General features: G+C 50.3%; 1 protein-coding gene across 1 annotated transcript; it reads left to right on the plus strand.

Moving 5' to 3' along the window:
* The first annotated feature begins 1,800 nt into the window (after positions 1 to 1,800).
* On the plus strand, positions 1,801 to 7,878 carry PPP1R3E (protein phosphatase 1 regulatory subunit 3E). The gene is made up of 2 exons (XM_066631382.1): positions 1,801 to 2,253; positions 7,399 to 7,878. Exons 1-2 carry the CDS (start codon positions 1,801 to 1,803, stop codon positions 7,876 to 7,878), a joined length of 933 nt encoding a protein of 310 aa, XP_066487479.1.
* Positions 7,879 to 13,354: the final 5,476 nt, after the last annotated feature.

The raw sequence follows: 13,354 nt of genomic DNA on the forward strand, positions 1-13,354 counted from the left end.
GGGGGAGGGCTGTGGAGTGTTAGGGTTGAGCCCGGGACAACTGAAATCCATTTTGTCCTCTGCCAGACCTTGAGAAGTGAGATGGGTTCCATGGAGAGGTTATGTGTTCCTGTGTCAAAAATAAGACCGGCACATCTGCCCTGCATCCCTGGCAGAGGCTGGTGACATCTCCGCATTTGTAGAGCGCCAGGGAGGGCTGCCTGTGTGGTTCTTTACAAGGATTTCAGGGAGTGCACTGCTGTGGTATTTGGGTCACGGAGACGGAGTGTGTGAAGGGTCTTGATGGGGGAATTCTGCTGGCAAGGAAGGAAGGAGAGAGAGACAAAATCTCTTTTCTCTGCCATAAGGATAACCAAAGTTCTCTCTTTCTGTGCAGCACAATGCAAGGAGGTGGGGGAAACTTAAGCAGACAAGGATGAAGGACGAGAGACTGGTTCAATTATTCATGACTGGATGCCTGAGGTTTCTTGATGATTCATGGACGGAGATGCTCTCAGGCACCTGGTTAACCCGGCACAAAGCCAAAAAGAACATCTTCACTGTGGTTTGCAGCTCCATTTCTGTTCCTGACTACAGGCTCTTTCCTCCCCCTGGCTGTGTTGAGGCCCCTTGCAAACAACTTGAAGCCCCCTTCCAATACCCCATTTCTGAGCTCCCACCTCCCAATCTGCTGATGCTCCCCCAATGACAAATCCCCCCCTTTTCCTGATGGGTGTGGTGCTCTCCTGTCTGGCTCTCACATCATCCATTAGCTCAATTTCGTCCTTTGAATAATTCATCCTCCATGGAAACATTTCTGGGCATGGATACTTTTGTAGGTACGTTTTGTCCCTGGCACTTGGGGGCCCTTTTCCAACTGTATTGCAAACTCCAAGATTCTGGAAGCAGATACTTTCTCCTTCCCAGCTCTTCCAGTCTGACCAGAGATGATTCCTTGGAGATCTTTTTTGGAGCATCAGATATTCAGAAGCTGGAAGGGAAATCAGTTTTTGAGGAGCTGCAGCTCGGAGCATTGTGGTAATTTCTGAGTCACCTTTGGACCACGCTGAATAAAAGGCTAGCAAGAGAGACAGCGACTAAGGAAGCCAAAGGATTGGACAGCCTCTTCTCTGAAAGAGACAGCCTGGTCCTCTCTGGAAGAGAACAATGTGGAAGTGCAGCACTTGAGAATGGAAAAAGCATCCAGAGAGCAAGAGCACAGCTGAGATTAAGAGGCAGGCAAACCACTGAACGTATCAATCAATTCTTGAAGGAAGGAAGAAATTGAATCAGGGTAACGGGAAGACAGAAGGAAGCCACTGAGCTGGACCAGCAGCGCAAGACGGAACCCGGATGGAAAGAGAAGAAGGCACAGTGACCGAGCAGACAGAGGCAGAAAGAGCAAAGCCCCTGGTAGGAGGAACGGCAGAAGAAGAGGGTGATGGAAGGGTAGAGCAAGACCTACAGCTCCCCGAAGCAGAGAGAAGCCAACTGTGCATTGTCCTGATGGAGTGCTAGAAAGGGCAGAAAGGACAGGCAAGCTGGAAGCTTCCCGACAGGTCAGAGCATGGCAAGAAGGCTCTAGCAGGAGCAACCAGAGCTGTACTCCTGCACTGATGTGATGAGAGAGGGAAGTGAAACAGTCAACACCGAGACATCACAGGGAAGCTGAAAGAGCAAGAAAGGGAGAACTCTCCCCCCCCCAATGGAGTAACAGAATCAGCCATCCCAGCAGCTCTCTGGTAGAGTTTGGGAAGAGCTGGCCAGGGAAGAAGCACCCTCCGCCTTGCTAACGTGTTGAAAAGGCAGGCGTTTGCCCTCATGGCCCGTGCCCCTCCGTCACCCCTGACCCCCAGCAACATCCCAAGGAACCTGAGCTATATTGCCGGCCTGTATGAGCGGGCATATTACCGCACAGCCCGGCCAAGCCTGGCCGAGGACTCCGGGACGGAGGGCTCTGAGTCGGAGTCTGAAGGGAGACCGCGCAGCAGGCCCAGGAGACGCCGCCACCTCTTTGGGGGCCCCAGGAGGAGGGGAAGGCGCCGGACTCGCTCGGCCCCGGCCCGGGGCAGGAGCAGGGAGGCCTCACGCAGCCGGAGCCCCAGGACACGCAAGAGGGTCCGCTTCGCCGACTCGCTGGGCCTGGAGCTCACCAGCGTCAGAAAGTTCTGGCCCCATGACCTGCCACAGGTGCCGGAGCGCGTCCATGCCCAGCTGAGGCGTGACTCCCTCAGTCACTTTGCCCCCTGCCTGCCCTTTTCTCCACTTGTGAAGGTAAGGGGGCTCGGCCTTCTGTGGGTTGAGCGGGGTGGGCATGGGGATGAGCGGAAGAAACAGAACTAACTGCTGTTCTCTGTGGAGGTGCAGGAAGGGAAAGTGTTAGTTCTGTGCAGAAAAATCATCCTCACTCTCTGCCACCAGGAGGCCCTGCTGTGGGATTCAGTAGAACAGGGGTCTCCAAACCCCAGCCTGGGGGCCAGATGTGGGCTGCGGAGAGTCTCTATCCGGCCCGCAGCCAGCCTCTGATCCCCGGAGAGCCTCTGGCCCAGTTGACCAAACCAGAGTTCTGATTTTGGGGTGGGGAAATGGGGCCCATTTAAGTGTGTGCTTTATTTCTTGGGCTGTGTTGGTGCTTGGAGGAATCCTGGACATTTGAGCTTCATTCATTCATTTATTCCATCCAAGATCCATCTCTCATGTATTTAAATTTTATATTTAATTTTTTTTCTGGCCCTTGACACTGTGTCAGATATGTCAGATACCCTTTGGCCAAAAGGTTTAGAGACCCCTGCAGTAGAAGGACGTTCAGCTTTGCCTGATTCAAAAGTTCTTCCTGACTCTTGTCTCCATCGGCAAAGAAGAGGAAAACATTTCTGTGCAATGCACTGTTGGGCCACACTGGGGTGCTGTTGCAACCCAGGTAGGTTGAGATGCTTTGGAACAGTTTTGCTCAAGTTTTGTCCTCCACCATACATAAGAACGTAAGAACATAAGAACAGTCCCACTGGATCAGGCCATAGGCCCATCTAGTCCAGCTTCCTGTATCTCACAGTGGCCCACCAAATGCCCCAGGGAGCACACAAGGCAGCAAGAGACCTGCAAGGCCTCCTGGAAATTGTAGTTTAAGAACATAAGAACAGTCCCACTGGATCAGGCCATAGGCCCATCTAGTCCAGCTTCCTGTATCTCACAGCGGCCTACCAAAAGCCCCAGGGAGCACCCCAGATAACAAGAGACCTGCATCCTGGTGCCCTCCCTTGCATCTGGCATAGCCCATTTCTAAAATCAGGAGGTTGCACATATGCATCATGGCTTGTAACCCGTAATGAATTTTTCCTTCAGAAACTTGTCCAATCCCCTTTTAAAGGCATCCAGGCTAGATGCCATCACCACATCCTACGGCAAGGAGTTCCAGGCTGACCAATATTTTCTTTTGTCTGTCCTAACCCTCCCAACACTCAATTTTAGTGGATGTCCCCTGGTTCTGGTGTTATGTGAGAGTGTAAAGAGCATCTCCCTATCCACTCTGTCCATCCCCTGCATAATTTTGTATGTCTCAATCATGTCCCCCCTCAGGTGTCTCTTTTCTAGGCTGAAGAGGCCCAAACGCCGTAGCCTTTCCTCAATTCACATGGTCCACCTATTCAAAGTACCACCAGAAGTACCTAGAGATGACATCATCACCAGTTACTTCTGGGTTGGGAGGTCAAATGCAATGCAACTAACACTAGTAAGCGGCTCAGTGTGGACGGGAGGGCTTTTTCAAGCACAGAAAAGCATACCTTGGAGCTCTGCCCACCAAGTTGAGCCTCCCACTGCTGTTTGTTGCATTGTGTTCCTGATCTCGCAGTTGGTAGGAGTCCAGGGGGTCCTGTGAGTACCACCAGATACCACAGGTACCACTGGTGGTACTCGTACCACTGGTTGAGAAACACTGCTTTAGAAGCGAAGTGCGGCCATTTCTGAACCTGATCCTGATAGTCACCCCTCCACTAGTAGTGTAGCTAGAGGGGGTGCAAAGCACTAAGTTTTGCAGGGAGCCTCACCGCGGCGTGAAAGCGGCCCCTCCCCTCCCCTTCAGAGCCATTCTGGGGGGGGAGCAAAATGGAGGCAAATGTCAGAGAAGAGGTGAATGCCTCTGTTTTGCTCCCCCCCCCGCCCCAGAATGGCTCTGAAGGGGAAGGGGAGAGGCCACTTGCATGTGATGGTGAGGCTCCCTGCAAAACTTAGTGCTTTGCACCCCCTCTAGCTACGCCACTGCCTCCCACAGCCATTTTTTTAATCATTTTAAAAGGTGAACATGCAGGGGATAATATCATTAACGCCATATGTAGTTTGAGGCCAAGAAGACCCAGGGAAGCTGGGTCCAACCTAGGGAATTAAAATATGTCTGGACTCCACAAACACACACACACACAGTCTAAAGTGCTTTATGTTTTCTTCACAGACTGTAGGCCTCCCCCCCCCCAAATGCAACTAAGATTGGAACAGTATTATAAGCTTTAATTAACACAGAACCAGCTCAAAACTTTGCTGGTTTTGAAAGTTAACTTTGCTGGTTTGAAAACGCAATCCAATGCATTTTACTTAGAAGTCTGTCCCACAAAGGGGGTGGATTCCTCAGGTAACCATGGGTGGGGTGGCATCCTTAGCTTCTCACCTTTGTCAAGTGTTTTAGAAATATAGACTCACACCCTTGAGTCTTTATTCCATGAATCAGATCCATCAATCAGGAAGAAACGGTAACCCAGGCAAGAGATTCAATTGATCTAGCATGAACACAAGATGAACTACTAAAGATGGTTTATCATAAACATTTGAGGTTGCATGATCCACAGAGAGCACGGGAAGAAATATGTATTTTATTGGCAGTTTCCTGAACAGCACTCACCCTCTTGATCCCTCCGCTTGCTCACTGCTTGCAGCCCCTGACACTATTGCAAGAGGCAAGCACGTTTTGATAACTGCCGCCGTCCAGCCTATTAAGGAGAGGGAGCTAAAACAGACCTGGGGAGAAGGCTTTTCATGAAGCTTTCCAAAGGCTGGGAACTTTTTTCTCTTCCAAGCAAGAAGCACCCCAATTCCCCTCAAAAGCCACCTGACTTTTCTTTCCCCTACATTTCCTCCTTAGGATGTGCAGTGGCTGGGGAGGCAGGTGAGGCAGAGCCACCCTGCAGAGTCCTTTGAAAAGCACCACCACAGTGTGAGGTGTCTCACACCATGGTGGCACTTTTTGAAGGACTCCAATGGGGAGGCTTTGCCTCACCTGTCTCCCCAACCACCGCACATCCCTGTTTCCTCTCCTTTTCAAACCTCTTCCCTTCTGTTATCTAGTGGGTCCATGCGAATAAAGGAAGGCATAATGATAACAGCTCAATACGTTTATTCCATCTTCAGAACAGAACCTGGCAAAATACAAAGCAAACCCCTGGCTTTTTATAGCCTTTAACTCCACCCAGACTTCCCATGATTGGTGCATTTGAAACCTTAACTAGAGGGCCAATCTGGCTGCCCATTTGTTTCGGGGCTGAATTCAAGGTGCTGGTTATGACCTTTAAAGCCCTAAACGGCTTGGGACCAGCGTATTTGAGAGACCGCCTTCTTCCGTTTAATCCGGTCCGTTCTCTAAGCTCATCAGAAGGGGCCCTGTTGGTTGTGCCGTCGTTGAGAGTGGTGAAGGGAAGGGAAAAGGCCAGAAACAGAGCCTTTTCGGTGGTGGCACCTGCACTATGGAATTCCCTCCCCTTTGAATTGAGAGCACCCTCCTCATTATTAACGTTCCAGCGGGGCCTGAAGACTTTTTTTTATTCAGGAAAGCCTTCAAGGCACTATAAGGGCTGTTGTTATAAATTTATAAATTATGTCTTTTACTGCGTGCTTCCAATCTGCTGCTATGTATTTTTATCTATGTATTTTATCTTGTTTTAATTGTTTTTAAGTGTTTTGTATTTTTAATGTTTGTCTGTTGCCTTGTATTCTAACCTGATTGTTAGCCGCCTTGGGTGCCCTTCGGGGGAGAAAGGCGGAATATAAATCGAATAAATAAATAAAATAAATCCGATGGTAGGATTTCGATCCATCACCCGTTTGGCCAGCCATAAGTCTGGGCCAATCAGTTATGCAGGATTTCGATCCTGCATAACTGACATACATAACTCCTTCCTTCTTCTCCATCTGTCTTAGCCAGGCAGAGTGTTAGCTAGAGCCCATTTTTCTAGCTTTCCCATCCCCTTCCTCCAAGGCTTTATTAATGTCCTCAGACCAAGGCTGGCCCACTCACGAGGCCAACTAAAGTGCTTGCCTCAGGCAGCAGATTGGTGAGGGGGGGTGCCCATGGCCATTGCCTTCTTGCCTCCGTTGCTCCTCTTTCTCCTTCTACCCCCTCGACTGGAAAGGGAAGAGTGGGACCGAGAAGAAGAGGAAATGTGGGGAGGAAGAGAGTGCTGAGCGAGGAGAGTGGTCGAGGCACATACACCATCGGGTAAGGGGGCAGCATTTAGCATGCTTCCTCGGGTGCCATGAGGGTTTCGGCCTGCCCTGCCTCAGACTTCTCATTGTAGTTCATCATTCTTTTTCCTGGCAGTGCTCTGTTGGTCTTCCTTGTTCCCGTGCTGTCCTCCTCACCTCGGTTTATTACTGCTCTCCCCCTGAGTTCTTCACCTTTTCTTCCTCCTAGTTCCTTCTGTGCTCATTTTCCTCCCACTTGGATTCTGGAGCATTTGTCCTTTTCTTTTTCTCCTTAATAATAATAATAATAATAATAATAATAATAATAATAATAATAATAATAATAATAATAATAATAAACTTTATTTATATCCCTCCCTTCTCCCTAAAAGGGACCCAGGGCGGCTTACAACATGTTAAAAACAGATTAAAAACATAATTTAACCAACAGATAAAAAAAACATATTAAAAACACATTAACAGATACCATAAAAACAGTAGTCAGATAAAAAGAGCATAAAGCAGCAGACCATAGAGGAATCAGGCCTGTAAAAAATACTAAAAGATGTTAAAAAGGCCGAGAACTCAGAAGGCTTGTTTAAACAGAAGGGTCTTCAGGCCTCGCCGAAAAGTCTCAAGAGAGGGAGCCATTCTCAAGTCAAGGGGAAGGGAGTTCCATAGCGTTGGTGCCACTACTGAGAAGGCCCTGTTTCTTGCCGCCACCCCACGTACCTCCTTAGGCGGCGGCACTTGTAAAAAGGCCTTCTCTGATGACCTAAGGGGAGAAGCCGGATTGTGCAGAAGTAGGCGGTCTCTAAGATACCCTGGCCCAGAGCAGTATAGGGCTTTAAAGGTCAAAACCAGCACCTTACCCCCTTTCCTCTTTTGATGCCCCTTCTGTTTCTCTGAAAAAGTCTTTTCCTCAGTGCTCCTTCTTCCAGTTCTCACATTTTCCTGTCTTTGCCTCTCCAGGAGCCTTTCAGCCTCCGCTGCCTGCTGCAACCCACTTTCCCGGACCCCCTGTCAATGCCTGACTTCCTGCCACGCCTCCTGGAGCAGTGTGTTCTCCTGGAGGGAGCCCGGGCCGAGGGCTCCTGTGTGTCTGGCACCATTCGGGTGCTCAACCTAGCCTACGAGAAATGGGTCTCTGTGCGCTACACCTGGGACGCTTGGGTCACGCAACACGAAGCTTGGGCATCCTACGCTGCCCCTGCCGGGCGGGACCGGGACCATGCCGACCGCTTTGCCTTCCGCCTCCCACTGCCTGTACCGTTAGCTCCAGGGGTTGCCCTCGAGTTTGCACTCTGCTACCTTGTGGGTGGGAAAGAGTTCTGGGACAACAACCAAGGGCGCAACTATACTCTGTGCCCCCCGCCCTGCATGGATGAGGAGGAGGAGCCCCCCAGTCCCACTCCTGATTGCTGTGAGACAGGATGGATACACTTCCTATAGGGGGGTAGGCACCCAGATCCACAGGGAAGAGCAGAAAGGGAGACTTGCCCAGTCTCTGTTGTCCTGTTACTTGCCCTGAGCCAAAGGGATAGGATAGGCTACTGCTATAAGTAAAGACAGGCTAGGATTTCCTGGCCTGGTCTTGTGTAAATTAGAGTCTCCTGTCCGGCTTCCAGTTTAGTGGTATCTGGAAAGGCCTTAAATCAACCTTTGAAAACGGGCAAGAATGTGGTCGTGTCTCTAGTGCTTTCCTGGTGTGGGCAGGTGTGTTTGCTGCAACCTGGTAACCAGCTATCTAGCTGTGGGTGGGCCTTTTCTCCAAACTATTTGACCATATTAATACTGAGGGGGAAAGGCGCCTCTTTGGGTCTCACCTACTTCATGTGAGGTCATGTGAGCCACCCTATTCTCATCTTAAAGATGAGAATCAAGAGGCTGAGTGATTTGAGTTAGGCTAGGGTTTGAACCCATGTCCATCAAGGTTCATCAAGAAATCCCCTCTCATCAGTGGGGTCTTTCTGGTGCCTTATAGGAGCAAGTTAAACACACACACATGAGAAAGGTGAGATCCATCTCAGATAAATGGCATATAAACCGAGGCCTCGGGTGAAACAAAAGCTGGACAATCTTCACTGCCATAAATCATCACTCACTGGTGGACCTTCCCAAGATTGGCTGTCACCAGCTGCTGAATCACATGAAGAAGACTGTGTTATCATACCAAAGATTGGTTCACATGTGCAACTTTCCCCTCATCCTGCTGCATGAATATATGGGAAGTATGTATGTACTGTATCGATGTTTACATTTGCTTTCTCTCCTGTGTGTTTTGTACTTGGGGAAATCTAGTTTAAAATGCCGTGCTTGTCATTCCTTCTGCATGTTTTCACGCCATGACCATGGGATTCTTCACACGTGGTGCTTCTCCTATGTGAGGGGGGGGGGAAGTGTGCCTTGTCACGCATGAAGTTGACTTGAGTGTTTATTTTGTCACACATTAGTGGGGAACCAAATGCATGTAGATGGCTTTCTGACCTGGGTATGGGAAATTAATCAACACTCATGCCAAATTCACACATAATTGTGCCCACTTTCTTTCCTTGCAACAAGGGAAAAGAAAATTTACTTCATTGTAGGTAAAATGCAACATTACAGTGGTCCTGTAACAGGCAGACCATGCTCACAAAATGGTTCATGGTCGTGCCTACACTGAGTAGACCCAGGGGGAAAGGGAGGGCAACTTCTTAAGGCTCACATGTTACTCACAAGAACTGTAGGGTCCAGAACAGCGTTTTCCATACTTCAAGCACACTCCTTTTCTGAGTCAAAACTGGAGATGATTTTTGTTGTGCCCACAGATTTGCTCCAGAGTATGTAAGGATTCTGCACTCTCTATGTATTAGCTTGAGTCCCGCTTCTGGGTGTGCCTCCTGGCTGCAGACAGAGCAGCAAGTTGTACAGAGATGCCACAGGTAGCCTTCTTTAAAGGTAGTTCTGCATCCTTGTACTTGAAAGGTAACAAGGCTGGAGCAGTGATTCATGCAGAGATGCAGTAGGCAGCCTCCTCTGTAGGTGAATATTTGCAGACACAGGAGCCAAAACTTATCTAATTGATTTTCCATGGCTAGTGTGCCCCTGCACATGTTTAGGAATCCTTGCCTTGTCATAAGATGACATCAGCAAGTGCCATATACTCCTCATACCACGTTCCTGGCAGCACCTTTTTTTTCTGCTACAGTACAACAGTCACCTTTAAAAGCACCCCAGTTAGCAGGCTCAATCAGCTCCCTAGTCTGACCCTGGCAAAGGATTCTGGGAAAACTGGGTTTGGATCTCAGAAGGAGGATGTTGGGTTTAGGGAATGACTGAATTGGACTGATTTGCTTCTAGTGTTTCTCCATGTAACGCTGAAATGCCATCAAAGAAAGGAAGTTTACCTGGATGTTTATAACTGACCAATAAAGGAAGACACGTACACAAGCCAATTGCCTCACAGCCAGAGAAATAAACATGAGAAAGAATGAGCTGATTGAATGTGCCTGGACATTATGTGTGCAAATCCAGGAAGGGCCAGCAAGGTACAAAAGAGAATGGAGGTGTCCAAAGAGCCATGCTGCACAACACAATGGGCAACCCAACATGCTGTGCCACAGCAGTTAGCAATATTGGTTTGCTCCTGCACCCTTTGGAGGAAGCCACGAGTTACACAATGCTGGCAGGCTGGAAAGAGAGGCTGGTGGTGGCCCTGATGTGCTCACAGAGGGGAGAGGGAGGCAGGGAGGAAAGATAGGTCTGTGGCAGAGGACAAGGAGGAAGTGTGGACAGAACAGGAGCCTTGCCTTGAACATGGCAAGAAGACTCCAGTGCAGTGATTTTCAACCTTTTTCATAGCACAACACACCCACAAGGCGCAAAAATTGTCAAGGCACAATATCAGTTTTTGGATATTTGACAAGCACACAGCACTGCTGGCGGGAGGCTCACATCCCCCAATGGCCCAACCAATAAATGTCATGTCATGTTGGCAACCTTCAATCTCGAAAGACTATGGTATCGCGCTCTGAAAGGTGGTTCTGGAACTAATCAGTGACCCTCCCCCAAACTCCTGTGGCACACCTGTGGACCATTCACGACACACCAATGTGCCATGGCACAGTGGTTGAGAATAACTGCTCTAGCAGGAGTGACTGGAGACAGTAGCGTAGCCGGAGGAGGTGCAAAGCACCAAGTTTTGCAGGGAGCCTCACTGTGGAGTGCAAGTGGATCCTCCCCTTCAGATCCATTCAGAGCCAGCAATGGCTCCAAAGGGGACGGGGGAGGGGGGCCCCTTGCCCTAGCGTAGACAAGGAGGGGGCCCCTTGTACTTAGTGCTTTGCACCCCCTCTAGTTATGCTACTGACTAGAGAAGGTGGACCATCACCTAGATGCACAGAAAGAAAGAAAGAAAGAAAGAAAGAAAGAAAGAAAGAAAGAAAGAAAGAAAGAAAGCAAGCGAGTGAGCAGTGCTGCTTAAAAGAGACTTGGGGGGGGGGGAGAAAGTCAGCCGTGTTCCAGCCTTCGCGACCATTTCCAGATCCCCCCCCCCCCAATGATTTCTTTCGTAACCTCATTTAGAAAGCCAGCAAGAGGAGGACTGGTTGGTGGTTTGTGTTCCCCCTCGGAGGATGGGGGGCCACAGTGATGGGGAAGCCTGGGGAGTGCAGGGGTGCTGCCGCCGCCGCCCCCCCCCACTCCAGGGCTGCTTCCCCGCCCCCTGCCCGCCCCCCGAGCCCGCTCCCCTTCTCCTTCTCTCTCTGCTTCGATCCCTCCTTCTTCGCTGGCCAGGGAGAGGAGGGGCCGGGCTCCGGGCACCCCCAGAAGGAACGGATCGCGGGCAGCCCCCTCCCCAGGTGACGCTCTCCGGACTCGCTCCCTTTCCTGACTCTTGGCTAACGGGGGGGGGGTCGTACTTTCCCCAACTCTCTTTCGCCCCGATTAGGTTCCTCCTCCCCCCAGCCTGGGAAACGTGGCCGCGAATTGGGGGAGGGGGCTGTTCTCGGATGGTAATCCTGCATTAACAGGGGGAGGGGGGCTGCTTCTCCCACTTGGACCCGGGCTCAGCCAGAAAGTTCTTGGCCGGGGGGGGGCATCGCTGCCCCTTTGGCAGGGGGGCGCCTCCCCCACAGCCCCTTTGATTCCAGCGCAACTAATTCCGAAGCGCTTCCTTTGCGGGGCCACCACTAAGGAGGATTCGAACCCCCCGCTGGGAAGACTCAGGAGTAAGTTGTTCAATGGCACTTACTCCCAAAGAGCCCAATTCTATCCACACTTACCTGGGAGTAAGCCCCCTATCCCATCTGATCTTGGAAGGTAAGCAGGGTCAGGCCTGGTTAGTACTTGGATGGGAGACCGCCAGGGAATACCAGGTGCTGTAGGCTTATACCATAGTCTTTTAATATAATGAGACTTACTTCTGAGTAGACAGGCATGGAATTGGGCTCTTAGCTCCTCGGTTGTTGAGTTTGGAGGAGCACAGACCAGAGTGGAGGCACAAAAGAGTGGAGGGAGGGGGGATGGAAAAGAAGCCCTCCACTTGGACAGGGCAATCCTAAACAGAGTTATGCAGAAGTATAACAGGGGACACTCACTAACATTGAGTGCCTGGAGAGGAGGAACAGACAAAAGAAAAGATCCCTTAACCCAGCGTGTGATTAGTGTGTGGAACTCCTGGCCACAAGATGTGGCAATAGTGTCTAGCCTAGATGCCTTCAAAAGGGGATTGGGCAGACTGATCCACGCTGGGTACGTGCAACCTCCTGGTTTTAGAAGTAGGCCAGGTCAGGTGCAAGGGAGTGGCAACAGGATTCAGGTCTCTGGTTGTCTTGTATGCTCCCTGAGGCATCTGGTGGCCACTGTGAAATAAGGGAAGCTGGACTAGATGGGTCTTTGGCCTGATCCAGCAGGGCTCTTCTGATGCTCTTATGTTCTTAAATGTCACTGCAGTGTATCCACTCGGCATGTTTTTGTTGGAATTACGAGATATAAACGTTTCAAATAAATAACATGAGGCTTACTCTCAGGTGAACGTGCCCCAGATTGCAATCCCAGGAGGTGGGGCTGGAAGTGTCTGCAAAGGTGCACTTGCTAGATTTCCAATGTTGGCGTGTAGGCTGGAAATGTAGGTTCCCACAGCCCCATCTTCCATCCCCACCCCACTGCTAAACCTGCTTACTGACTCTGCCCAAATGAATAAACCTTCGAGAAACTCTGTTTAGGATGGGAGTGTGAGTGCAACAGGTACTGTTATTTCTCATTCAAAAAATAGAACAGGTGGAAGGAACACAGCTTGCCACTCCCAGGAATAATGTTGCCCCTGCTGTGCTCTGCCCCCCTCCCTGTTTTCTCTCTGGTGCTGCTACAGATTAAAATCTAAACCAAGCTGTACCTGGTTACTCACAGAACATAAGATTTCCCCAGGTAACCAGAGATTCATTACAAAAATGGGTTAGGGTCCCCCACCCTTTAAGGCCTCAAAGGTATTTGTAGGCTAGCCGGCAAGTAAATGTTTTTGTGGGCTACTGAGCAGTGGCGTAGCTAAGGGGGCATGGGAGTACACTGCTCCAATTACCGTGCGTAGAGGGGGTGCCAGCTTGCACACCTGACGGCAGATCCCGAGGTCTTCTGAGTCGCAGGGAGGCTGCACGCAGCCTCCCCAAGCCTCAGAACACCTTGTGAGTTTTCACGAAAATCAGAAGTGCCTTTTTGAGGTGCGGGGAGGCCCCGCTTGGTCTCCTCACACCACAAACCACTTCTCAGAGGCCCCCAGGGGTGGTGGTGTTTTGGACATCTGGCCCCCAGGGGGTGTTTAAAATTTGTGTACCCCTGTGTGCCCTTTGTTGTGTCACCACTACCAAGTGTGGACATTTGCCAGTGGTAAGTGAATGTGTGTCTGTGCTCCTCAAGTAACTCTTGGCTTCCATTTTCTTCCAGGTGGTTC

Source organism: Tiliqua scincoides, chromosome 5 (genome assembly GCF_035046505.1).
Source record: "Tiliqua scincoides isolate rTilSci1 chromosome 5, rTilSci1.hap2, whole genome shotgun sequence".
Taxonomy (NCBI): domain Eukaryota; kingdom Metazoa; phylum Chordata; class Lepidosauria; order Squamata; family Scincidae; genus Tiliqua; species Tiliqua scincoides.